Source organism: Ambystoma mexicanum, chromosome 6p (genome assembly GCF_040938575.1).
Source record: "Ambystoma mexicanum isolate Mex_15411 chromosome 6p, UKY_AmexF1_1, whole genome shotgun sequence".
Classification (NCBI taxonomy): Eukaryota; Metazoa; Chordata; class Amphibia; order Caudata; family Ambystomatidae; genus Ambystoma; species Ambystoma mexicanum.
Genome location: NC_090935.1, coordinates 1,304,305,849 through 1,304,332,930, shown reverse-complemented (window position 1 = coordinate 1,304,332,930; position 27,082 = coordinate 1,304,305,849). Strand labels below are relative to the sequence as shown.

Here is a 27,082-nt window from a genome sequence, read left to right as displayed (position 1 = left end):
ATCCCTTCAGACTGGCATCGATTCTGCTGACAGTATCAGCAGGGCCATGGCAGCAAGTACAACAACCAGGAGATTTGCTTGGTTGCGAAAGTCTGGTTTTACTCCAGATGTGCAAAGCAAACTCTTGAAAATGCCGTTTGATGGCTCTTCTTTGTTTGGTAAGAAGGCGGATGACAGTTTAGAAAAACTACAAACATCAAAGGCAGCAGCAAAATCCTTAGGAGCTGCAATCCGTCAGACACCATATCGCCCCTCAGGAACCTCTTGGAGAGCTAAGTCCTTACGCGTCTATTCCGCATTCGGAAAGGGCAGAGGACAGCCGGTTCAAAGGGGTCAGAAGAAATTCACCCAAGGTGGGCGGGGTAAAAACACAAAAGCCGCAGCAGCAGCAGGTGCCCCTTTACCCTCGGCATCTGCCTCAGCCGCCTCCAAACCGCTCTGAGGACTCTCTTCACAAAACACCAGTAGGGGGCAGGTTAACTCAACATCTGACGGAATGGCAGGCTATTACGTCAGATGCTTGGGCATTGGAGATAGTTGCCCAAGGTTACTGCCTGCCTTTTCTACACATCCCTCAGTCATCCACTGGGGAACAGCTCTCTGAGAGTTCCAGATCCGCTCCTCTTGCAGGAAATTGTAGACCTGCTAGAGAAAGGTGCCATAGAACAGGTACCTGTAGTGGAGAGGAACAAGGGCTGGTACTCCCCCCTACTTTCTCATACCGAAGAAAGACAGAGGACTGAGACCTATCTTGGACTTACAAGAATTGAACAAGTTCCTCAGGAAGGACGAGTTCAAGATGGTAACTCTCTCTCAGATCCTTCAGGCCCTCCAGCTCCAGGACTGGCTGGTATCTCTGGACCTCCAGGATGCTTATTTCCATGTGCCAATCCATCTCAAACACAGGAAATACCTGAGGTTCGCAATTGGCGGCTCTCATTATCAATTTCGAGTTCTGCCATTTGGGCTGACCTCCGCCCCGAGGGTCTTCACCAAGCTAATGTCGGTAGTGGCTGCAAGTCTAAGGAGGGAAGGGATCCACGTCAACCCCTACCTGGACGATTGGCTGATCAGAGCTGTATCTTCGGAACAAGCTCAGATCCAGCTAGATTATGTCTGCCACTTCCTTCACAAACTGGGCTTTTCCCTCAATTTAAAGAAGTCACAGATGATACCATCACAGACTCCAGTTCATTGGAGAGGTCCTGGACACTTCCCTGGGAAAAGCCTCGCCACCAGAGGTGAGGGCTCAAGATATTCTGCAGATGGTCACCAAGTTCCAAAATGCCCAACGTCTCCCAGCCTTCGACTTTTTGAGGTTGCTAGGCCTCATGGCATCCTGCATCTTCCTTGTGCCAGAGGCTCGCCTGAGAATGAGATCTCTTCAGTGGGCACTGAGAACTCAGTGGTCGCAATTCTCAGGGAGAATGACAGACCTCCTTCAGATTCTGCACAAGATGGCTCGAGACCTTCAGTGGTGGGCCTGCCAGGAAAACCTCTTGAAGGGGGAACTGTTTTGGTAACCATGGCCAGAGATAACAGTAGTCACAGATGCCTCACTCACGGGGTGGTGAGCCCATACCAACGACTTGACCATCAGCGGTCGTTGGTCTCCATCGGAGTCCAGACTACATATCAACCTGTTAGAGCTGAGAGCAATCAGACTAGCGCTGAAGGCTTTTCTGCCATCTGTACAGGGGAAAAATGTCCTGATAATGACGGTCAACACAGTGGCCATGCACTACCTCAACAAAAGAGGAGGCGTATGATCACTACCACTGTGCAGAGAGGCAATGCAGCTCTGGTTTTGGGCAATTCAAGAAGGAATCTCTCTATCGGCAGTCCACCTAGCCGGAGAGAAGAACTTGACGGCGGACGCTCTGAGCAGGCAGGGCACAGTCTCCCACGAGTGGGAACTAGCTCAGGAAGTCCTTCAGGAGATCTTCGCCCTTTGGGGAACCCCTCAAGTGGATCTGTTTGCCACCAGTACCAACAGAAAGTGCGATCTGTTTTGTTCAAGGGAATTTCCCCCGAGAGTAGCTATAGGGGACGCGTTCGTAGTGGACTGGGAGTTTCCACTCCTGTACGCGTTTCCACCAGTCCCCGTCATTCCTCAAATGATCAGGAGGTTGAGAAGATTCCGGAGAACCATGATCCTAATTGCCCCAGACTGGGCCAGGAGAACGTGGTACCCGGACCTTCTGGACATGTCCATCTGCCCTCCAATTAGTCTTCCACTCAAGGAGAATCTTCTCTCACAGAAGGGAGGTCAGGTTCTCAATCCCGACATCAGAACCCTCAACCTTCACGCCTGGCTTCTGAAAGGTTGAGATACAAGGATTGGGACCTCCCTGATGACGTCATGGAAGTGTTGCTTTCGGCCAGAAGGCCAGCAACAAAGTCTTTATACCGCTGCCGTTGGAACAAGTTTTGCAGCTGGTGTAGAGAAGAGAATATCGACCCCTTTTCATGTGGTCGATATTCGGTGTTATCGGTAGATAACGGTGTTATCCTTTCTACTCTACTTGGCAAATTCAGGCCTTCAAGTTGGCACTATCAAGGGCTATCTCGCAGCGCTATCGATCTTCAAGCTCACTGCGGAGGAACCTTCGAGTTTCAAATTACCCTTAGTAATACAATTTCAAAAGGGATTAACTAATGTCTACCCTCCAAAACCTTTCCAGGTTCCTTTATGGGACTTAAATTGAGTCTTAAATTTCCTGATGGGTAATCCTTTCGAACCACTCCACTCTTGTTCGCTAAGATTTCTCACCCTTAAAACTGTCTTATTAGTGGCTTTAACATCTGCTAGAAGGGTGAGCGAATTATAAGCTCTATCTTGTAAACCCCCTCATACAATTTTTCATAAAGACAAGGTTGTCCTACAGGTGAAGCCTAATTTCCTCCCGAATTCCACATCACTCAAAAAATTACTTTTCCTTCATTCTATCCGCCTCCCCATCCGGGGAAAGAGGAAGAAAGGCTAGATAGGCTGGACCCAAGGCAGGCTTTAAGCTTTTACATCAGCAGACTTGCTAGGATTAGGCAAGCAGACCAACTGTTCGTGGGTTACTCAGGGCACAAGTTGGGACTACCGATAACAAAACAAACCATTTCCAGATGGATTATTTTGGCCATCCTGGAATGTTACAAACTGGCAGGGAAAGAGCCTCCTCAAAATCTTAGGGCTCATTCAACCAGGGGTATCGCGGCCTCCTCGGCCCTCCAAAGCGGGGTTCCGGTTCGAGACATATGTGCGGCTACCACATGGTCATCCGCACATAACTTCACAAGATTTTACAACCTGGATTCCTCCTCTAGTCAAGAGACTAGGCTTGGCAAAGCCGTATTACATTCGGTTCATTCCTAAAAGGAAACATGGCGTTTTACTACCACCTCCAATTGCACACCACTGCTATGGGAGTCTATCAAAGATAAAGAATACGTCGGAGGACACAATCACTTCGAAGAACAAGTTACTTCTTACCTTGTAACGTTCTTCCGATGGGATGTTCCTCCGACGTATTGCTCATCGCTCCTCCCATCCATCCCCGCAGTAATACTTCCCTTGTGGTTGCAGCTTACGCTCCTTCAAGGTCAATAACCAATTAATGTAAAACAACTGTTAACGTCAAAACGGAACTGAGCAACGGATGCTGCGCAAGTCTATTTATACGCGTGGTGACGGCGGCGCCGATACGGAGGCCATCGAGGGACATCGGCTCGAGGGACGTCGATGCGCAGCGCCCTCCACTTAAAACATTTTTCTTCCGAGTCCAGCAAGCTGGGAGATGATCTATCAAAGATAAGGAATACGTCGGAGGAACATCCCATCGAAAGAACATTACACGGTAAGAAGTAACTTGTTCTTCGCTCCTGTCAGGTGTTCTGAAGGGTCTGCACTGCAAAAATCTGCATGTTTTCTTCATTTGGGGGTGGTGTTCTTGAAGCTGACTGTAATTGTCTGGTGAGAACAGCGACCACCTCCTGACATGAAAAGGGACCTCTGCACCTGTGACCACTGTACTGGATTTAGGCAGACCTGCGGTGTCAACCTGGAAAAATCAGATGCCGGCAGGGGTGGGGTGGGGGGTGTAAATAAACATACTGGTTTGTCCCTTGTCCTCCATAGGGTAACATTGTGTGTATAGCCCTTGTCCATAAACTGCTTCTGGCCTTGCCCATTGTCGACCACGTGCTAAGGGTCCTTTCCTAGGTGTGAAAAAACTGAGAAATGTTTACAACCTAGTCCCCGGGAATCCCATACTCGGCTGGCGAGATAAAGGCCATCGCTGTTGGATCCTGACTCTGGGTGGATAAGCGAGGGAGAATCACCTGGATAGGGGGTCCTCGGGGAGTGGGGGAGAAGCACCCAATGGTGAGACATGGTATCCCCTTTTCCCACAATGCATTTAACCCCTATCATGCTTATTTTATGGGAAACTACAACTCCCATAATTCCTCCCCACTTTGTCGTGACAAAAGGACTGCACTGAGGAAGATGAGGACTGAGGTTAGAAGGATTACCTCCCCTGACTTGCCTTTGCCCTGTTCCTGTAAAGGCCAGGCAGAGTCCGGCACGTAGCTCTAACAATGTACACCTGCCACTTATCACTCAGTGTGAAGATAAAAGGTGGCACACACAGGCACACTTTGAGCGAGGCTGGTTACGAAAAGGAACAGCTCTTCAGAGGCTGATGCTAATCAGGCTGTGGAGGGTGGATGGCCAACAGGCTGAATCGACAATTGAGAGAATTAAGAGAAAGCCAGCAAGATTTCCATGCTTTCGGGAGGCTGTGAGTGTTCGAAGAGCCAAGCCAAGCGAGCGGATGAAAGAAGCCTTCAGGTTGCCAGAAAGCATCTGACGACCCTCCCCTGGTGAACGGCAGAGTTGGGGAGGAGCAGAAGAGGCGTTAACAGCCTTGAGCTGCAGGAAAGAGATGAGAGAAATTGAATTCACATAGCCTGTGAGTTATCGAGGGAAACCTAGTCTGGTTGATGTTAAAGGGGAAGTGACTGTAAATTGAAAGTTGAAGGTTGGGCGTGTGCTGATAAAGCGTGAATGAAGAGGACAATAGTTGAAAGACAAGATACAAAGTAGAAGAATGGCCCTGCAAGATGAAGTCACACATTTGAAAGTCTCTGTGAACGTTTATGTATTTTGAAAGATATTACAAGCGGAGATCAAAGGAAACCACGATAAGAGAAGAAAGTTGAATAAGAGGAAAGTGACATTTATGAACGGTGAAAGGCTGTGAAGCCAAGTGCAAGAGAAGTACTAAAAATACCAAGAGGTATTGGTATTACACATGATCTTTTGAAAAGGCTAAGAGGGCAGTCTAAAGAGAGTGAGAATCAGAAGTACCAAGAAGTATTGGTTCCACAAGATGTTACTGATTGTGAATTGAAGGATTGTTGGAGGAGAGGTCGAAGTGTTCATGCAGAGGTCTATGTAAATTCCTTGCAGTCTCGAAAGTCTTTGACAGTGAAAAGATATGAGATAAAACATGGGGAAGGGAACCCTCACAAAGGAGAGAGTGGCTTTGGGCCCGGCAGAAGGAAGCCTGTGCAGGAACTGTGAGAATTTGAGAATATATGAACAGAGTACTGATGGCAAGGCGGGCCGAACCTAAGAAAGTGATTGAACTACCAGAAGTTGAAAGCCTAACATTGAACGGTTGAAATGTACCAGTAACCTAAAGTGTGCAAGACTGACGGAACTGTGCTATCCACCCAACATCAAGTTGTATAGTTCAGATATTGAGCTCTTCAATTTCTCAACTGTCCAATTTCTCTACTATCTTTTATACGTTGGTTCTTTCTGTGTTTTATTCTTCTCTCTTGTAATGTTATTTGTTTATATCCCCCCTTTTCCTTGGGGCAATTATCTTCTTCTCTTTTTAGTTAAACTTGAGGCATGGTCTTCTCAATGTCCAATCATTTTCTTGACTAGGACAAATGGAACTTATCCAATTGTAGCTCTTACTCTTAAGTATTTCCAATACTTGGTCTTTACTGGGACTAGTACGAGTGTTAAATGATTCTCACCCTTATTATATACTTACATACTTCATTACTGGGACGGGTATGTATGTTCCGTTAGTTATTTTTGGTCCCCGATTCGGGTCTCCTGCTCTCCCCGTTACCTTCCTTTCTCGTGGATAGCGTCGTCAGGCTTTTGGATCGCACAGGGCCTTCTTCAGTGATGGTCAGGTTGGCTTTGTGGCTATTTGTTTCCTCTTGGTTCATCACTCTTTGTGGTGCCTTCAGGTAAGTGGTGTTTAGGAGCTCCCAAGTCCACTGGGCTTAAGTCATGCCACCAGCCCTCACTCTGTCACTCCGTCACTCCCTGGGCACTGTGTGTCTCTGCCCTCACAGATGATTCAGATCTCCCGGGCTTATTTCTCTCCGAGGTCTCCTCCTCTCAGATTTATGACTCTGCCATGGGACTTCAGTGGCGCAGTGTCAAAGTCTGTCTTTGTTCTAGTTGTACTCTGTACTGCTCCAGTGGTTTTCTTCGTCTCAGTACCAAATAAGTATTGCTTTTCAGGTTTTCTCAAAGGTTCTATGTGACGATAAGAAATATTAACTTGTTAATGTTTTCTTCTAGCAGGTTTTATAGGAAGGTGGGTTAGGGAGTTCCTCATCGGAACGTAAGTCCTTATCATCAAGGGGGAGTCTCTCCCGGCGAGTTCCTGCTTGCATCTAACCTAGGGAGGGTATGGCATAGCGGGCTCACCTTGCTAGCCTCACAGGGAAAGGTTCCCCCTGGGTAGAAGTGGATGAAACCCACAATTCGTTACACTTAGGAATAGGATAGAGTGGGGTGCTAACCTTATTTTTGGTGAATACTTGCCTTACTTTAAAATACTTTCAAAGCACCACTACAGCCCACTGCATCAGTTCTGAAATACTTTCCCTGAAGAAACCATAGTTTGGAACTTGAGACTCTTGGGCACAAGGCCCCATATATATTAAAGCTGGAGTTCATCAGATAGAGGCAACTGGATTTGTGCTTATTCCAACAATTGTTTTTTTTAATTTAAAATATTTTATTTACTGTGTTATAGTTTACAAAAATAAACTTTTCACACGATATAAAGGAATATATAAAAAACAAAAACCACTTGTCCCAACAGTACAAATCAATACAGATTAAAATCAACTTTTGAGCAAAAGGATAAAACAAACTACCACCTAAACATTGATAGTAGGAAAAACTTTCATAAAAATATCAAAAATGTAAAACTCATAACACAGCCAAAAGATTAATTCATATTGCGCGCGCGCTCGCTCGTCCCCTCTGCGCGCGCTCGCTCGTCCCCTCTGCGCGCGCGCGCGCTCGCTCGTCCCCTCTGCGCGCGCGCGCTCGCTCGTCCCCTCTGCGCGCGCGCGCGCTCGCTCGTCCCCTCTGCGCGCGCGCGCTCGCTCGTCCCCTCTGCGCGCGCGCGCTCGCTCGTCCCCTCTGCGCGCGCGCTCGCTCGTCCCCTCTGCGCGCGCGCTCGCTCGTCCCCTCTGCGCGCGCGCTCGCTCGTCCCCTCTGCGCGCGCGCTCGCTCGTCCCCTCTGCGCGCGCGCTCGCTCGTCCCCTCTATTCTATGCACTCATCCGCTCGCTCGTCCCCTCTATTCTATGCACTCATCCGCTCTAAGCACTCATCCGCTCTGCATAGTCATCTGTTCTTCCACTCAGCGCATTAATCTGTTCCACACGCTTCATCCATTCTAACTATTTCATCCACGCCATTCACTTTGTTCGCTCCTCATGCATTATGTCCATTTCGGCATTTTAAATCTCTTTACTGTTTCCCTATGATTTATTCTTTACTTGTTTAATTCTGTTGGTCTTCTAGTTTATATTCGGGGTTATTAGCTGTCAATTTCTCGCATCAGGTAGTTTGTTGGATTGGTGTCAATGAGATGCTGTTAGTCTGTTTGGGTTTGGAGCAGTTTGCGGAAAAACGTTAAATCCTCAGTTAGGCGGATGTGGGGTGGGAGCGAGTTCCACAGGGTGGGGGCCAAGGCTGAGAATGATGATCCGTCCAACCTGACTGAGTTTGTCTTGGGTATGACTAGGAGGCCGGCTGAGCTTGATATTAGGGTGCGTGGAGGGTGATAGGATTTTAGCTTGTCTTGAAGTTATTGAGGTCCGGTTTTTTGTAGTGCTCGATGGGCGATGCATAAGGTTTTGAAAGTCACCCTTCGGGCTACTGGAAGCCAGTGAAGCGTCTTAAGGGCTGGACAGATGTGGTCTCTTGGGCCGAGCGCAAGTAGCATTTCGGCTGCCGCGTTTTTGTGCCCTATGGAGTTTATTCAGTTGGTGCGCGTGGACTCCGAGGTATAGGGGGTTTGCGTAGTCCAGTCTTGATATAACGATTGATTGGACCGCAGATAGTCTGTTGGGAAAGGAGAGATATGGAAAGATGCGCCTAAGGGTTTTAAGGTGGTAGTGGCAGGACTTTGAGACGTTGTTGACTTGGCGCAAGAGTGTTAGGTCAGAGTCAAGGGTGCATCCAAGATTTTTCACTGAGTTGCAGGGGGTCGTTGAGTTGCCCATGGCGGGTGGCCAGAGTAGTGTGTACAGAAGAAGTTTGAAGTTGCCACATACCATGATTTCCGTTTTGGAGGGGTTTAACAGGAGGTGGCTTTGGGTCATCCAGAGTTCTATGTCGAGGAGGCAGGAGGCCAGGTCAGGTTGGGAGTTGTGTTTTGAGTTCATTAGTTTTAAAATTAGTGAGTGTCGTCAGCGTAGTTGTAACACAGGATGTTGTGTGAACTAATTATTGGTGGGAGAATGATCAGGTAGAGATTGAATAGGAGGGCGGATAGGCATGCTCCTTGTGGGACTCCCGTGTCGACTGGTCGGGCTTGGGAGGTATAGGTGGAAAGTATTGTTATTTGGTACCTATCTTTGAGGAATGAGGCTATCCATTTAAGAGCGGTTCCACGAATTCCTAGGGAGTGGAGGCGGTCTAGGAGGATTGAGTGATTGATTGTGTCAAAGGTTGCAGATAAGTCAAGAAGGATTACTGTGGCGCATCCCGCGGTGTCTGTCGTCATTTTACGGTCATCCTAGATTGAAGTTAGGGGGGTTTCAGTTCCGTGACGGGCTCCGAAACCTGATTGTGCGGGGTCTAGGAGATAGTTGACTTCGACAAAGGCATTTAGTTGGGAGTAGGCGGTTCGATCAATGAGTTTGGCAAGGAACCTGGTGTTTGAGATGGGGTAGTTTTTGGGCTCAAGAGGGTCGAGGCAAGTTTTTTTAATTAGCGGTTTGACATGAACCGTTTTGAATGCGTCGGGAAAGATACCAGAGGAAAGGGAGGCATTTGATGGATTTTGCGTGTTCTCCTGCATAGGTGGAAGCAAAAATCTCTGAGGGTTGTGGCTGAGCAAGGGTCCAGCGGAGAGCCAGATGGTTTGCGGGCAGATAGGAGTTTGAGAAATTGCTCTGGTGATATTGGACTAAAGGATTCGAACGTTGGTTGCGTAGTGGTCGCAGCTGGTGGGCTGGCCGATATGTGGGGGGGGGGGGGGAGTATTGCCAGGTGGATGTAAGAGAGCCAGTTTGGTGGCTAGAGTATTTGTTTCGAGAGCCGTGGTGTAAAAGTGGAGGGAGAGTGAGTCGCACAGTGATTGTGAGGGTGCTGGGACGGTCGTGGTGCAAGCCGGTTTGGTGAATTCAGAGATGATTTTGTGGAGTTCTTTGCTTGGGTTTTTGCAGTTTAGGATTTGGGAGTTGTAGTGGGCTTTTTTTGCTTTCTGTATTTCGGCCTTGTACTGATAGAGGTGTCGGGCCAAGGTGGCCCTGCTCTCCTTGGTTTTGTCTTTCTGCCATTTGCGTTCTAGGTATTTATATACTTGTTTAGAGGTCTTCAACTCAGGAGTGAACCATTTGGGGAAGAGGCCACGGCGGGTTGATGGTTTGCAAGGGGGTGTGAGCCGCATCAGAGATGCGTTGATCCATGAGTCAAAGGCATCAGCGGTTAGTGGTTTCAGTTGGCAGATAGGTGGTAGAGACTGGAGGAGCGCGTCGGCTCGGTCTGGGACGATAATTAGTTTTTTCCAGCATTTGCGTAGATTTCGGAGGTTCAGATTTGAGTATGGGGAGGAGGTCAGGTGAGCGAATGGCGAACGAGACAATGAAGTGATCGGACCAGATGATCGGGGTGGGGGGGTTTAAATGAATCAGGGTGTTGGAGCTAAAGATGGCATCAAGAGTGTGTCCTTTATAGTGAGTCGGGCCCTTTATGTGGGGTTGGAGGTTAATTGCGTCTAAATCATCAACCAGAGTGTCATAGGGTTGGTGGGGATGTCGAGCCATATGTTGAAGTCTCCAAGAAGGGTGAGGTTGGGATGGTTTAGTTGAAGGGTGGCAATAGAGTTGCAGAGGTTGTTTGCGAATTGTCTATCGTAGCCAGGGGGCCTGTAGATTATAGGAAGCTGTGTGAGAGCAACAGGGAGAGGGATAGTTTAACGAGGAGAGATTTGCAGGAATGAATGGAAGGTTGGTTGTCGATGATTGAGGCGTGGAAGAGAGACTTGAAGACAAATGGTACTCCGCCCCCCCCCCCCCCCTAGTGGGACGGTTCAGTGGGATGAGGAAGTAGTCGGGGGAGGGGGTGAGGTGGGGGGGAGGCTTCATTAGCAATTGGGGCGAAGTTGTCAGAGAAACAAGTTTCGGTGATGAAAACCAGGTCTGGTTTGTTGGAGGTGAGGAGGTCAACGATGCAGTGTCTGTTTTTTGCTACGGATCGGGCATTAAATAGGATGCAGTTCACATCGGCAGGCGAGGTTGGTCTCGGAGCTGGAGCAGAAGGGGGTGGTGGCGGTGGAGAGACTGGAAGCTGGCAAGGTTGAGGGGCAGGGTGGGTGATGATAGATGGGAATAGTGGGCGAGCAGAAGTATCGGCGGGCTTCTGGCGGGATTGGGTGGTTGCGTGTGTTAGGATGATCCGGTCTGGCTCAGGGGATTTGAAGTTGGGCTGTTGGCGGTTAGGAGTTTGTTGCAGTTGATGACAAATCGAGGGAGTGGGGTTTCAGGAAGAGTGAAGCCACGGGGGAAGGAGGTGAGTGGGGGAATGAGGTGGTGGGTCGAGACAGGGGAGGCAAAGAGTGCTGAGAGATTGAGGGGGACCAGGTACGTTTCCTCTTTAGTTTCTTTGTTGCGATTGGAGTCTGAGAGAGGGTAGGGGGGTAAAAGGGGAAGAGGGATGCGGCTTCAGTTCTTGCTAGGGCTAGGCGTGCAGATTTTAGGGAGGGAAAGGGTGCGGTCGGGGGGGAAGGTGGCAGGGGTTTGAGGGCAAGGCGAGGGGTGGATGATTGCAGGGCGGGGTGTGCCAGGTATGATAGTGAGGGGGCAACGTTGGCTGGTTGGTGGTGGGTTCAGCGGAGGAGTGGTCTTGGGGTGGTTGGCTCGCCATCGTGCCCCTCTGGCTTGGTGTTTGGAGAGGGCAATGGCAGGGAGTGCGAAGGAGGGTGTGGTGATTTGGGAAGGGGGGACAGGAGGGCAGGCTGTTCGGGGAGTGGGGGCGGTCCACGGTGGTCGTTTCCGAAAAAATTTGTTGGAGTGGGTGCACTCATGCTTGGTACGAGCTTTTAGGTGGATTTAGGAGGGCTTTCTAACTGTAGTTCTAAATTCAGTGGGGGCAGCCTTTAGGCACACTTCCAAGTTCAATTTGCACAGAGATGATACTAGACTATTAGGTGCACTTCTAGATTCAATTTTACACAGCGATGATATTAGGCTATTAGGTACTATTAGGTACACTTCTAAGTTCAACTGTACACAGAGATATTATGTCTACCTCCAATTTTTGTATAGAGGGGATATTAGGTTATTAGGCACAGTTCTAGATTCTTCAAGGCACTGCCCTTCGGTTTGAAGTCGGCGCCAAGGGTCTTCATCAAGGGCCTGGCGCCGGTGGTGGCGCGCCTACGCCTGCAGGGGATCCACGTCTACCCCTATCTGGACGATTGGCTCATCTGAGCGAAGTCAAGGGAACTCGCCGTCGACCACACAGCGAAGACCGGCCGTCTGCTCCCGGAACTGGTGTTCTCGATCAACTTTGCAAAGTCCTGTTTGGTGCCATCGCAGGATTCCCTATTCCTAGGGGTCCGACTCAACACGGTGCCGCAGCTAGCTGCACCATCGGAGGAAAGGATAAAGGCCATCCTGGGCAAGGTACAATGGCTGTTGACCATGGAAGTAGCCAGGGTGAGATCCATCAAGTCCCTACTCGGCATGATGATGTCATGCATCTACCTCGTGCGTCTGTGCAGGTTGCGGATGCGGCCACTGCAGGAGTTCCTAGACACCCGTTAGATGCAAGTGGCGGGAAGCTTCGATGACCAGATCCCCCTCAACGAGACTTTCTGTTGAGGGAACCAGTGGTGGGGCGCTTGCGCGCATCTCACGGTGGGCACGGACTTCCAGACCCCAGCGCATCATGCACCTGTGACGACGGACGCATCCCTAGAGGGATGGGGCGCGCACACCGGAGATCTCCACAAAGGAGGCCTTTAGCTCCCGGAGGAGAGGTCACTGCCCATCAACGTCCTGGAGCTCAGGGCCGTGTTCTGGGCCCTCAGGTCCTTCCTTCCATCCCTCAAGGCCAAGGTGGTACGGGTCTTCATCGACAACACCACAATGTTCTACAGCCGGAAGTTCTATCCAAGTGCAGGATCTGTGGTGCTGTGCTGTCACACAGGGGTTGTTTTTGGTACCCTTTCACCTGGCAGGAGTGAAGAACACCATCGCTGACTCGCTCAGCAGGGAGCTGCGCTCTTGCCACGAGTGCGAGCTTTGGCAGGCTCAAGTAGATCTTCTATTCCGACGGTGGGGCAATCCGCAGATCGATCTGTTTGCGACGGCGACGAACACCAAGTGCCAGAGTTTCGCCAGCAGGTCTCCCCAGCCGGGGAGCATGGGGGATGCATTTTCCTTCCCCTGGGACGGACTGTTCCTCTATGTGTTCCTGCCGTTGCCATGTCTACTGCGACTCATCAGTCAACTCAGACAGTCCCGGTGCAGGATGATCCTCGTCACACCGGCGTGGCCGAGGCAGATATGGTTCCTGGAGCTTCTGGACTTGTCAGCGTTCCCTCCAGTGTCAAGCTTCCGGCGGACGCGGATCTTCTCGCCAGGGAGGGAGGCACAATCCTGCATCACGACCTAGGATCACTGAACCTGCAGGCCTGGCTCCTGCAGCACTAGAGTTCGGAGGATACGATACCCGATGAACTCTAAAGTGCTATGGACATAAGTGGAAGAGGTTCTCTGTCTGGTGCCACGCACAGAAGATCAACCTTCTACGGATTACGGCCCCTCAAGTGCTGCCGTATTTGCTGTCGCTGGCCAAGGCAGGGCTGGCACATGCCTCCATCAAAATTAATTTGGTGGCTATCTCCCGCTAACACCAGAACTCCGGGGCGGTCATTGTTGTGGTCTCCCCGCCTGGTGAAGGGGTTCATGAAAGGACTGTTCCGCTCGTTCCCGCCGATGAAGGTTCTGGCCCCGGCGTGGGAGCTCAACGTGGTGCTGACCAGGCTCATGGGCCCGCCATTCGAGCCTTTGCATTCGGCACCCCTGAAATTCCTATTGTGTAAGACAGCGTTTCTTGTAGCCATCACCTCTGCACGACGCTGTACCTGACATTCCACCAGATAAGGGTAGTGCTGAGGACACACCCCTCCTTCATGCCCAAGGTGCCATCGGACTTCCACCTCAACGAGCCCTTGGTGTTTACCTGTTTTCTTCCTGTCGCCGGCTGAGAGGACTTTGCATTCGCTGGATGTGGCTAGAGCACTGAAGTTCTATGTGGACCGCACAAAGAGTTTTCAGAAGACATCACGGCTGTTTGTGAACTTTGGCCCTGTGAACCAAGGTAAGGCCATCTCCAAGGCTTCCATTTCTAGATGGCTCTCCGGCTGCATCATGCACTGTTACCGGTTGGTAAACCGACCGTTACCCGCCGTCCGTGAGCCCACTCGACCAGAGCGACCGCTGCAACTGCGGCGTTGCTGTCTGGTGTGCCCCTGCTAGACATCTGCAGGGCAGCTACGTGGAGGTCGACGCACACCTTCACGAGATTCTACTGCGTCAACTGGATTCCAGGGAGGAGTCCAGAGTCGGCCAAGCAGTGCTGCGCAACCTGTTCACTTGAAGGTGAGCCTGGTGAGGAGGTAAGAGATGCTTAATGTTGAGCCTTGCCACCTCCTGTGGTTGTGCATTTGTATATTGCTAGGTTTTCTTGTATTCTTGAGCATGTGAATCCATGCCAGACGCCATGCTGGAGAAGGAATAAGTTACTTACCTGTAACTGTTGTTCTCCAGCATGGGTGTGTCACGGATTCACATGTGAACCCTCCCTCCTGCCCCACTGCGGCTCTTCTCTTGGTCCTACTGCCATTTTACGTGCTACCAAATCTGAAGATGGCTGCCAGAGGAGGGGCTTGGGTAGAGGGCAGTCATTGGCTGTGGTCAGTATGACCCAGAGACCAGTGATTGGTTATTAGTACAAAGACAGTTCAGAAACAAAACTGAAACTGATTTTTTTCTTTACCGAGGATTCCTAGCCTGACAGGGAATATTCATGAGCATGTGAATCCATGCCAGACCCATGCTGGAGAACAACAGTTACAGGTAAGTAACGTGTTCCTTCTCATTCTGTTATCTACCACAGTTCTTTTCTTTGGCAAAAGACAACTTTCTAATCAAAGGGTTATGACCGCCTTCCCCTAGCATCACTCAATCAAGGGTTCTTCCTCACCCCTTAACTTACTCCACAGTTCTTTATAGTAAAAATTATTCCACTCAAGGGGTATGTTTCCCTTCCTCTAGATTTCACGTTCTTCAAATGCGGGTCTCCAGACTCTGGACTTGTTTGTACTCCTGCCAAGACTTCACTATATTCGCTTTACATTCAGACTTGCCTGGAAAACTCTCCTGCCAGGACATTGCAACAAGTTACTTTTCCTTTCAGGTCTGAGTCTCCAAACTCTCCTTCACAATGTTGCACACACATATTTGAGTGTGGGTCCCAAACTCGTACAGGGCCTGGTCTACTCTACTACCAGGACTTTCACACTGTCTTTTACAACATAGTTGGGTTGTAAACTTGCACACTTTACTAGGCAACAGCCTTGTCCATGCTGTGACGAATCCAAGGATGAAGTCATGATTTTTTCACCTAAAACAAATACTTTTCTAGTGGTCAAAACGCAACATGATCAAAAGAGTTTCACTTCCCACCCTTCTAACCTTAACAGATCAACCAATATACTCCTGTAGACCGGTTCCAATTACAAAATGGGTACTAGTCTCTACTTGGAGGTGCTAGAAAACTGCCAACATCTTTCTAGTGGTTATTCAGTTTTCAGAGACATTCTTCCCTTAAAAAGAGTAGCAGAGAGCAGATCACGAGGAAGTAGTATCAGCGGCAGCAGCGGTGGTCGTGAAAGCAGAAGTGGGGAAAAGAAAGAAGTGGAAGAAAAAGAACTGTATTGAAGGAGCAAGAAGCCATGAAGGAGCGAGGAGAAGGCACATATAATTGCTTGCGACTAAACGCCAACAGCATTCCCTTCCCCAACCAGCACACAGCCCGAGGGGGAGGCAGTGTGTGCGAATCTCACGGATGCCGCATTTCTAGAAGGGAGGAGGAGCTGCACCTTGGTTGGTGTGAAGTCAGCGAAGACGCCAGAGAGGGGAAAGCCACTCTAGGTAAACTGCATGAGCGGCACATTCTGGAAAGAAGTGGAACAAAGGAAAGATACCCAGTGTGGAATCACTGGTGAAGCCGTCGACCAGTGTGACGACAGGTTGCGGAAAGAATTCAAGAAAAGGACAGGATTGCAAGGACCAGCAAAGACCCACTGGAGTAGCCTGAGAGCCGGCAGAAACCAGGGCTTCTCTCAGTGGTGTCACTGCCGTCTTTGCACAAAAGGCAGGCAACCCAGTACCAGTGCCAACCCAGCAGATGAGTGACCCAGCCCACGACGGTGACACGCCTTTTTCAGATGGACCGGCAGACTGAGAACGTTGGCCGCCGTATTCCATAGAGTCCCCGCTTGCATGGTCTCAGGGCGAGTCCCGAGGACGCAGGCTGCCATAACTAAACAGGCAGCGCAGGTCTGAAGAAACTCTACCGCCTCCCTGGAGAGCCGCCGGACACGGAAGCAAGAGAACCAGCTGCAGCACTGAATATAAGGTAGAGTGTGGGGAAAACAAGGGGGTTATGACCTAATAAAAGTGATTATAAGAAAAGTAACATCACCCCACATTCCCTAACCCAAATAATCAGTACTATTAGACCTAAGGAAACCCAATGGTGAAAAGGGGATTAAAGATTACATTATATGGGATGAAGAGGAATGAGATCTACTAATCAAGAAATATAGGCAATAATACGAGTTGCTTAAGGTTTTGAGAGCACTGCTCTTCCTTGTTCCAGTCCTTTGGGAAACATTGACACCAGAGCAACAGAAAAATCTATTCTACTAAAAGACCAGGGATCAGGATTGTCCCCTTGGCATTTCTGAAGTGCATAGAAATGTGAATTAGCTAAATAGTCGTTATAGTCACTGGTAGGAAAGACTAGGGATGTGGATTGTCCCCTTGGCATTTCAGAAGAGCTTTCAATTCTGAATTACCTATTGAGGTGAGATGTTAGAAAATACCAGCATGCTGTAAGAAAAACAGCCAAGTACAATGTATTATTTTCCCTTGTAGTAGTTTCTGAAACATATAGTGTGTTTGGATCAGACTAGGGTTTTTAACACGGACAGTGGATATTATTTAGAATATTCTGACAAGGACTGTCGAATTAGTTTGTTTTGTTGAGGCTGGGAACCCCCTCATACAATTAGGGCTAGTGAAGCCTTTTTCCCACCACTGTTATTAGTTGAATTAAATCATTGGCGAACCAGTAACACTGACTGTCTCCTTACTCTGGCCCCTCACGTTGCCCTTTTCATCAATTGGGTCAGTGACCCACCACCTTCTCGTTCGTTCCATTCACTCGTTATCACAGGGCTTCCCGCACGCTTTAGCAAACTCCTTAACTTTCCCCACGTTGCGCGACATTCACTTTAAAGTGCCCCATTGTCCTGCTTTTCCCTCTTGGGCTCACCGGTTTGTTTTGGCTGCTCTGGCATTCTTCATTCTCCCGTGGTTGCAGTGGCTTGCCGGCGGCTCGATACAGCATTCTGCCCCTTTTCTGCTTCTCGCCTGGTCCTCCTGCATCTTCTGATAGCCTTGCGCTGACTTTGACCTCACCACGGCAGACCTCTGGCTTCTTGGCATCACCTGGATGGTGTTTCCAGCAGCATTCCAGCAACGTGCAGCGCTCTGCTTGCTTTCCAGCTTCCGACCGGCTTCACTTGCAGCAAGGTTCTCTCTGCGGTGTCTCTCTGTCCGCGGCTTCCCTCTTTTGCACAGCTGACTGGTATTTATGCGTCTCGCTACTATGTAGCTCCCGCCAAGAACTAGAACGTAGCGTAGGCTTCCTGGTTCTAGTAATCTTCCTCACTCCGGTCTTCTTTCCCATCTCAGTACTTTGGTATAATTTGCAAGGCATAAATTAGTTTTCAAAAATTGATTAGCAGAGTTTGCTAATTCAAGTTTTCTTGATTAGCAAGCAAACCTATTTGAGTAGCAATGTTGTGCTAATATTTTTAAGGTTGTCAGAAGTTACTTGTACACAAGACCTAAATATGCAACAACAACAGCATTTTTGTGTACCACTGAAGTAAGGCATTAATTAGATGAGTGTCTGTAAAATGAAAAAGGTTAGCTGCATGAATGGACACAAATAAATAGATGTAATGCAAATTCTCAAACCGTTTTCTGTGAAATGCCATGTGCTGCTGTGTGCAGTCTATATTGCGAGGGGCAGTGTCCATTAAAGCGATATTTATCATTATTAGAAATTTGAGCCGCCATCTATGGAGCATATATTTCGTTTGTTTTTATGGGAACTAGCTTTTGTGCAATTCATGCTTCCCTTTATAAAGAAATTACACATGTCAGCAATTGGAAATAACTATTTTCAGGAACTGAAGGTGAGCCGGGAGGTGCACAGATGAGTGGGCAGAGGAAGGGGGCGCAGGGGGTTGAGGTGAGGCACGCCAGTGGAGATTCAGTTTGGGGCACCACCTCAGGGACACAGTGAAGGTTGGGTGGAGACGCAGGGTGCCGGCGTAAAAGGCGGATGGCTACTTGCAGTTTCCAGATTGGCCAGCTGTCTCCCACAGGCACTATGAATATACAATGCAATCCACGGTAGAGCAAAGCGATCTCTGGAGGCTAACTACACGCTATGGTATGTAATAGATCTGTAGGTGTACAGACTGGATGGATGTATTGATCACTATTTTGCATAAACATCTAGTCGGCTTTGTGTATTCATTATGTAAGCGGAAAAAAGGAAGAGACTAACCAGAGTGGATGACGGAGCAGGCAGAGAACTAGGCAAACGAGGTGGAATATTGTAGTTTGCGGCCATCTCACTTTCAGGGTAGCTAGTATAAAGCAACAGGGTGATAAAATAGGACAAGGAGTTTGGGATCAGAGTTCACTCGTCAATATGATTCATCTTTCCAACAAAATGAAATATAGTTGACACAGAGATTTAGATAAACCAACCTAAACGTGAAGTGGAGACAATGCAGTGTTTTACATTGGCAATACTGTAATTATGCATAATATAACGACTTACATTTTTGAGAATGAAATTGCAGGACTCGCATATGCAGTACTGATCCTTGCCTAACAGGATACAGTTGGCTTCATAAAAGTGTCATCCTGATTACTTCGGGTTTGCAATTGTCTTGCCTGGCACTCTCGCACAGCCCTTTGCCACCTTTAAGATTGGAGAAGATTATTGCTGCTGCACTCTCTCCATTAACCCTGTTGAACTTCCAGGGAACAGAGAAAAGAGAGTGGAAAGAGCCCTGAGGTCAAGAGAGGAATGCAAGTTGAGTTGTGCTTTCATTGAACAATGTAATTTAAATAGCAGTTGGTGCTACACAAGTGTCACTTTAAGTAGCAAACCTACAGAATTGCATAGCAAATTGCTATACGACACTAGTTAGTTTATGCTTTGATTTGTCAGAAGGAACCCTGATGTCAGTATAATATGGCTGGACAGGTTAAAGACCACAATCAGTTATAGGTCTGTGAACTTGGGGGGCGGGTGTTATACCTGGAGTGGAAAGGTGGGTACTGCGTTTCTTGCTACCAATCTCTCTCCCTCTCACGAGGGTCCTCTACCCCCACATGATCCTCCCTAAGGCAGCCACCCCCAGGTTTGGGATCAGATAGTGGCTCCCCTTCTTTTGCCATATGGGGAGAAAGCTCCCCCATAGAGGGAGTAATGATACAGCTAGCTTCATCACAACTTTCATAAGAGCAACACATAAAATGTCTTAAAATTAGATGTGCTGCCCATTATTGCTGCAGTTTCAAACTGACACATGCATGGATATCAAGAGCTTCAACTGCTGCATTTCCTTGATTGTGAATATGCTGAAGATTGAGCTGTTGTGACATCAGCAGAGGAACAAGTTATTATGGGTTGACAAAGCACTGATACCCTTCCATGTTTCTGTAGCCATGGGTGGACTATGCAGGGGCACATGCTTGTTACCCTAAAACCTCTCCCACTTTTACTGCCTGATCTCTACCGCCTCTCAAGACTCCCTCTGTTCCTTTTTCAATGTCCTCCGTCAGAATGGCTCAAGTGGCACAGTATGTGCTGGAAATAAAGTTGCTCCTACTGCAATATGAGGCAGAGCTTTATTTGCATGGAAAGAAGCTTTTTTCTGGGAAATGTTGTGCCTTTCCCATTTCTCCATTAAGTGACATAAATGAAAGCATGTTATCAGTAATGGTGGAAAACCAGAGGATCCATCGAAATACCTAAATCTGGTCATATGTTCATCACAAATGTAACTATGCAAAAGGTAAATTAACAAGGGGGGTCCTGGGACTCCCTCTGCCAGACATTAGTCCTGGTTACGAGAGACTTACCCAGAGTCTTTAGCTCACTATCTTTCACAGAGAAGAAATATCCCAAACATATCAGTCTTTACTATACAAAAGGTGACTAATGCAGGAGGTTTGTTAGCCAAGCCCCACCTCCTGGAAATTCGGCTCTGCCGAGCCTCTTTGCACGTCATCCTGATAGTGCCAGATTGTTAAGATAGCAGTGATATATCTTCAAGGGGACTTTGGTAATTCCTCTATTGGAGACACATGCACACTGACAACTTACATCTCAGTCTTTATAAATAAACACTGATAGTTGAAAAATGTTTTTTTTACTGTCTCATTGGACGCCTTCCCCAATAATTGAGTAGATTAATGCTTCAGTCAAACTGCTCTTGAATGATCTAGGATTTCAGAAAGGGGTGGGTTGGCAGAAGGTGATACTTCTCTACTCCCCTTAATAGTTCTTTTTATTTTTAATTCTGCAGGTGGTCAGTCAGATCAAGGCTATGGTTCCAAGGATGAACTTGTGAAGGACAATGCTGAATGTCGTCCTACGACTGAAGTGCTCGTGGAAACTGATTCTATTCTTAGAGCAAAGGACTGCAAAGGTGGTTTTCCTCGATTAATGAACATTTGGGTATAATTTTCTTGAAAAACTTTGCAGTGTATCAAAGCCAGTGCACAGGTTATACACCATTTTTGTAAGGCAGACAGACACTCCGGAGTACAGTGTGTGATTGTTCTTTGTCTTGTTGGTGATTCTTAATCAATGTGCTTCTTAACAGATTAATTGGCTGGAGTGTTCTTGTTCCTTCTCCCCCTTTTTCTTGGATGAGCAGTTACACCTGCTGAATTGCTTAAGGTTTAAGATATTTTGATTATGATCATACAGCTACTTCTGTCATGTACATCTGCTTATTATTTATCCTATCCTTAAGCACACTATCATATTTTGATTATTTCTCATAGGGCTGATGCAAGAAATGTTACAGCTCGAGACAGTGACACTTAAGGAAGAAATTAGGGTTCTTGTTAGTAGGGATCTCTCAGTGCTGTGTTCAGGGCGTGATGGTACCTCTCTAATATATTGTATTTTTTGAAGAACAGAATAAATTACTTCAATGTAGGCACTAACGGAGAGTGGAGGCAGCCTTAGGGTGAGTTGCCTTTAAATAAGACAATTGTTTTATGGATTGACCTATGCCTGGCAGTGAAGGGGTAAGAGTGGGAACATATTCTAAGGGTAGGGACTGGAGGACATAACCACCATTTTAACATTGACAGCCGGAGGCCTGTATTTCAATATTTACAAATTACATTGAGTGGTCTTGAGGGAAGAATGCAGGGGAAGTGGTTTGAGCAGTTTGTTTGGATACAGGGGTTGAAGAGCTTTATCGGTGGCTCCTTCTACCACTAGCATGTGACGTTTGAGCCATGTTTGCAAGAGTTGCCTCCGATGGCTTTGAGCATTCCAGTGGAGTGGGGATAGCAGGGCAAAAGAGAGAACATGGGTGTGGGAGGGATTGCATGGGGTGGTTAACTGATCGTTTGTGAAGAGATGATAGGGTTCAAAATTGAGATGAGCACTTTTAAAGAGAGAAGCTTTACATGGAGAACCATCCAGGGTGGTGACAGTGGGTAGATGTGGCTGAAGGTCCGGGTGCATGTCGCAAATTTGGGTAACTCATTGAATGGTGCAAAAGAGTGGACAGGTAGCCCAAGAATTTGGTTTGCTCGCAAGAGTAGAGAAGTATTTTGGATGGAGGTGCATGACTTGTGAGCAGAATGTTCTAATGTTTAGGAGGTTGTCTTGCTGCAGTGGCTGTGATGAACTGGAATGGTTTCAGGTTGCTATCAAAGAAAACCCCAAGGTTGCAAGAGATGTGTGAGGGGAGATGTCATGCATTAAAGAAGTGAATTGGCATTAAGCAGAGAGAAAAGAGAATTCTGCCTCTGTGGTGTTGAGCATCAGGCAACATAGAGCCACGCAGCGGTGGATTGCTGTTAGGCAGTTTGCTTCTTAAAGGGGTCAAAGGGGGGGGGGGGTGACTAACATCACAGTATCATCAGCAGAGAGATGATAGCTAAGGCCAAAGGTGGAAATGAGTTTGCAGAGGGACAGGGTATTATAGGATGAGAAGTGGATCTAGGACTGATGCTTGAGAAGCACCCATTGCAGGGCAAAGTGGTGTTGACTGGGAGGCGATGCTGGAGTCTCATGAAATGGCGATGGAGCGATGTGAGGTAGGCATGGTATCAAAAGGTAGACACAGACGCAAGGAAGCACATTTATAAAACCTTTATTAACTTGAAAAGGGTTTGTAGACTTCCGAACTGGCCCTATTTCTAAATGGGAGTAGTTTCAACCATTAAACTAAGTCAAAAGGTAGTCAAATGTCTGTCATTCAAAATAATAGAGATGTCTTTGTCCAACCTATGCTTGCCCTCACTTTCTTCTACAATAATATGTATGGGATTGGATCAAAATAAAACAGTGAGTCAAAATAATATCACAATGGCACTGGAGCTGTCCCACAGCTCTCTTCCCCAAGCTTGGGTTACTTGTGATTCAACAAAGTTCCTTGGGTTCAAATTTCACACAAAGTTCCTTCAGGTTTCCAACAGCTTTCCTTCTCCTCAGACTTAGAAGCCCTTCTCGTCACCTTCTATCAGAAATTTCCCAGTTCACAATATTTTGCTTTCACAATACTCTCTTGCTCTGGTTTCATCCGAGGTGTCCTTCCCCTACAATTCCAACAACTTGAAAATTAATGGTTTTTCTTCATATCAGATTCTCTTGTTTGAAAACGGGGTTGCCTTCCCCAACGCTTCAGCAGTTCTCAACAACTGAACATATCAGAGACTTTCGAGAACGCAGTTTTACTCAGCCCTGTGCTGTGCGGGACCACTCTGATACCTTGCCTCCATGGTATCATGCCACGGGCACTCTATAGCTTTTATCACAGTTCACGAACAGGGTTGTGCCCCAGGCACTCTTTAGCTTCTTTACTTTTTCACAAACCGGGCCATGGTCCAGGCACTCTTAAGCCTCTTTACTTTTTCCGCAATTAGCTTTCAAGGTTGTGCCCCCGGCACTAGTAAGCTTCTCTTGGGGTTTCAGCTTACTCTTCCTATCTCGCTCAGCTCCCCTCTCATGCTGTGTATTTCGCTCCTGCTTCGAGCTTCGCCCAGCTCCCCTGCACTTTCGGAGAGTGATTCAATTTCAACAGATTTTTCGAACACGTGTAAACGTACACGCAACCAATCGTTATTTTGTTTCCTACGCTTTCACAATTATAACTTTCACATTACAGTTCACAATGGGCAATTGAAACTTTCTCTTCAGCGCGTCTTTCATCCTACGCGTGTCCTTCACTTGCAACAAATCATCCCTCATGCTTTGTCTTTCACCAACCAGGCTCCCATCTCACTTTTAACTCACTGGTTGTGATTAGTTAGTGTAGCTTTTGCGATTTTCATGTCGAGGGTAGGGGCTTCTTGCCTACCCCTCAGACTCTGCTGCGCTGCCTCGCTGGCCATGGGGAACAAGCACCTCTTCAAGGACTTCCCTTCAGAGATCAGCATTCCGCACAATCCCCTTCTGGCGCTTTGAGCACACGGCTTCCTCGCCATGCTTTCTCTAGCCTTCTCAAACCATGGGCTCTGTGTCTTGGCGCTCTGCTTTTCAGGTTACTCCCTGACTCTTGTTTCTTCTTGGGCTCCAACTTGTTTGTTCTGTTTCTTTCAGCTTCTCCTTTTATTGCGCCTGTGGGGTATTAACAGGCTTCAGGTGGATACAATCTTCGCCCGTGCCTGACTACGCCTGACCTTGTTAGTGGGACATTGTTGAAAATAGAGCTCCTGTGAATGTAGGCAGATGTCCCCTTGCCATCTAGAAGGTTTTAGGCTGGCTATGATGTTTTCTACCTCCTTTGTGGAAACCGGGTAAGAATTGGAATGGGAGGCACGGTATAGGCGAGGAGTCATGAGGTTTGCTGAGATTGATGATCATGGTCAGACTTTGCTTTTTAGCTTCTATTTTGTATAGTAAAAGAGCTATTTTGTCAAGTAAGGCTTTTTGGATATTGGCACACCAAGAGGCATCTTTGATGCAAGATTCTGTAGGTGGAACGGTAGTGTCCAAATTCCTCGAGGATGGCGAGTAGCTCTTTTGAGCCTGATTTAGCATTTTGTATTCTAACGTTGTAGCTCTCACTTTTGATTTTAAGTATGGGTGCTTTGTAGGTGGTGGAAGCATTTGTAAACTTTTCCTTGTTAAGGTCGCATGGAGTTTTCTTTCCACGTGACTTCAGAGATTCTTTTGGCACTGAGTAAGGTTTTTAAATCAGCAGAGAACCACTTGTTTAGATGGTCTATTGGTTTAAATGTTCACGTTTTTAGCTGTGCAATTTCATTTAATGCCTGTAGTAAGGTATTGTTATACAGGTCCACTAGGAGTGAACAGTTCTTGTCTCTGCCTTTAGAAGGATTGATGATGGGTTGTAGTAAGGGCAATGAGTTATCCACAGTGATGTTGCGATTGTTTTGTAGATAAGACCTGCAGAGCTAGAATGCCACTAGAGTTTGGGCAAGGGCTGTCCTGTATGGTAAAAGAAATGCAGTGGTGGTCTGACCAGGCGCAGGGCGAATTGGCAGTGATCCAAGTGCAATTTAGGTCAGCCATCCAATACAAGGTACTTCCCTTGTTATGTGTAGAGCTGCTGACGCAATGTTCAAAAGCAAGCTGTGAGATTCTATTCTTTACAGCTGTTGCATTGACAGCTTTAGCATCATGTAGGCCTAAATTGAGGTCTCCCACCATTATAATTTGGGAACCCAGTTTGATGTTGCGTGTGAGGAGGAATGAGATGTCTTCCTCAAAGTAAGATATTGCACCCGGGGGTTGGTATAGGAGATGTAACAATAGTGTATGAGGTTCACCTGAGGGGAAGAGTTCTTTAGCAAGTGCTTTAAGGCCTAGTTGGTTTTTAGTAATGAAAGCGACTCTGCCGCCTCTGCTGGCGTCTGTCTGCTCTAATAATGGTGTTGTTTTCCGGGATAGCTAGAGACGGAGTTGGCCCTGCGGCTGGGTGTAGCCAAGATTGGAATGAAGCGACGATAGTAGCCTATGAACCCTAGGAAAGCCCTCAAATCTCTTTTTGTTTTGGGTGTAGGTGTTTCAAGGACTGCTCATACTTTTTCCTGCTGGGGTTGGACGCTGCCATTTCCCATGAAAAATTGCAGATATTTTACAGCGGATTCTGCTAACTTTAACTTTTTGGTATTGGCACTTAGTCCAGCTATTTGTGAGGCCCTAATGAGTGTATGTAAAGGAACAAGGTGATCCTCCCAGGTCTTGCTCTGTATTACTATATCGTCAATGTATTCTGTAAAATTTGGTCCATTAATCTTTGGAAAGTTGCAGGAGCACTATGTAAAGCGAATGGCAAGACCTTAAAGCAGAAAAATCCTATAGCGGTGGAAACTGCAGTTTTCTCCTCATCAGGTCCATGTAACGGGACCTGGCAGCCTTCTGTAAGATGTAGAGTTAACAAATAGACTGCGCTACACAATTTGTCTATTAGATCATCAATACGAGGCATTGGGTCGGCGTCAAAAGCTGAGATGGAGTTCAATTTTCTAAAATCTATACAAAATCTCCAGCTTTGGTCACCAATACAATGAGAGAGGACTAAGGACTAGAGGAAGCTTTGAGCATCTGCTCCACCTCTTTGATGACAATTGACTTACGGACTTTAGGCAGGCGATGGGCTGTTAGATGTACTACTTTGCCTGCTGGTGTACGAATATGATGGTATGTGCCCTTCACCCTTCCGGGTCTATCACAGAATACATTGGTGAACTGATCTATAAGGTCACAAAGATCTTGTTTCTGATTATTCGTGCGTTCAGGGGAAATTAATAGTTGACTGTTTGCTTCTTCTGGTACTAAACAAGATAGAATAGTGCCATTGGATTCTGTGGGATTTTCCCTCCACTCTTTCAGCATATTTATATAATAAATGTGTCTTTTCACGGTGGTCCGGTTGGGATATTTTATAATTACAGGGGCCTCTTTGTTCTACTGTTTAAGGTCCATGCCATTTTGAAACTAGTTTGTTTTCTGAAGTGGGTAAAAGCACTTTTTGTCTGATGGAGAATATTCCAAGGGACCCCTTTTTATCATAAGCTAGTTTCTGTTGATGTTGGGCTTTCTCCTTGTTTGTCTGTACCAGAGTTGTAACCGTTGCCATATGTTGTTAAAGTGCAATTTGAGAGAGTGGTACTGGGGCCTCTTCTCTTTCCTCCCAGGTTTCCCTGAGCAGATCTAAGACATCTCAGGCTTCCCTCCTGTATAACAACTCAAAAGGGGAAAACCCAATGGAGGCATGAAGGTGTTTTCTGCCTGCGAAAAGAGCCCAGGGGATCATTTGATCCCAGTTTTTCCGTCCTCATCTATGAGCTTTCTTAATATGGTTATATGTGTCTTATTAAAACGTTCCACCACACCATTCATTTGGGGGTGGTACACAGAGGTTCTTAATGTGGAAATATGCAGCAGCTCTTTCATCTCTCCCATAAGTTTACTCATGAACTTGGTGCCTTGTTCCGTCATTCTTTTTGATTTGGGTGTGATTCTTTTGTAACACCCAGGCGGCGGGGTTGGTGTATCAGGATTAGGTCTGTAGGTTTTAACCCTCTTTCCCCTGGAGGGATGGTTGATTCTCTACTACTACATATATCGAATCCAATGGACCCTTTTGTGGCCACAGTTGGATCTGAAGCTCTCTTACTCAATTTTTCATATTTCAGGGTCCCCCAACCTGTTTTGGTTGAGCTGCAGCCCACTCCTGACAACATATGTGAGGTAGGCATGGTATCAAAAGGTAGACACAGACACAGGGAAGCAAGTTTGTAAAACCTTTATTAACTTGAAAAGGGGCTGGAGACGTCCTAACTGGCCCGATTTCTATATGGGAGTCGTCTCAACCATTAAACTAAGCTAAAAGGTAGTAAAATGTCTGTCAGTCAAAATAATAAAGATGACTGTCAAACCTATGCTTGCCCTCAATTTCTTCTAGAACAATAATGTG

General features: G+C 47.3%; 1 protein-coding gene across 4 annotated transcripts in view; it reads left to right on the top strand.

Annotated features, from left to right (window-relative positions):
- Positions 1 to 27,082, top strand: part of DENND4C (DENN domain containing 4C) — a 2,555,958-nt gene that overhangs the window by 1,903,613 nt on the left and 625,263 nt on the right. For all 4 annotated transcript variants that reach the window (XM_069625964.1, XM_069625963.1, XM_069625962.1 and 1 more), the window contains one exon: positions 20,474 to 20,596. In XM_069625964.1, the coding sequence (XP_069482065.1) occupies positions 20,474 to 20,596 (123 nt within the window). The remainder of the gene's footprint in view (positions 1 to 20,473; positions 20,597 to 27,082) is intronic.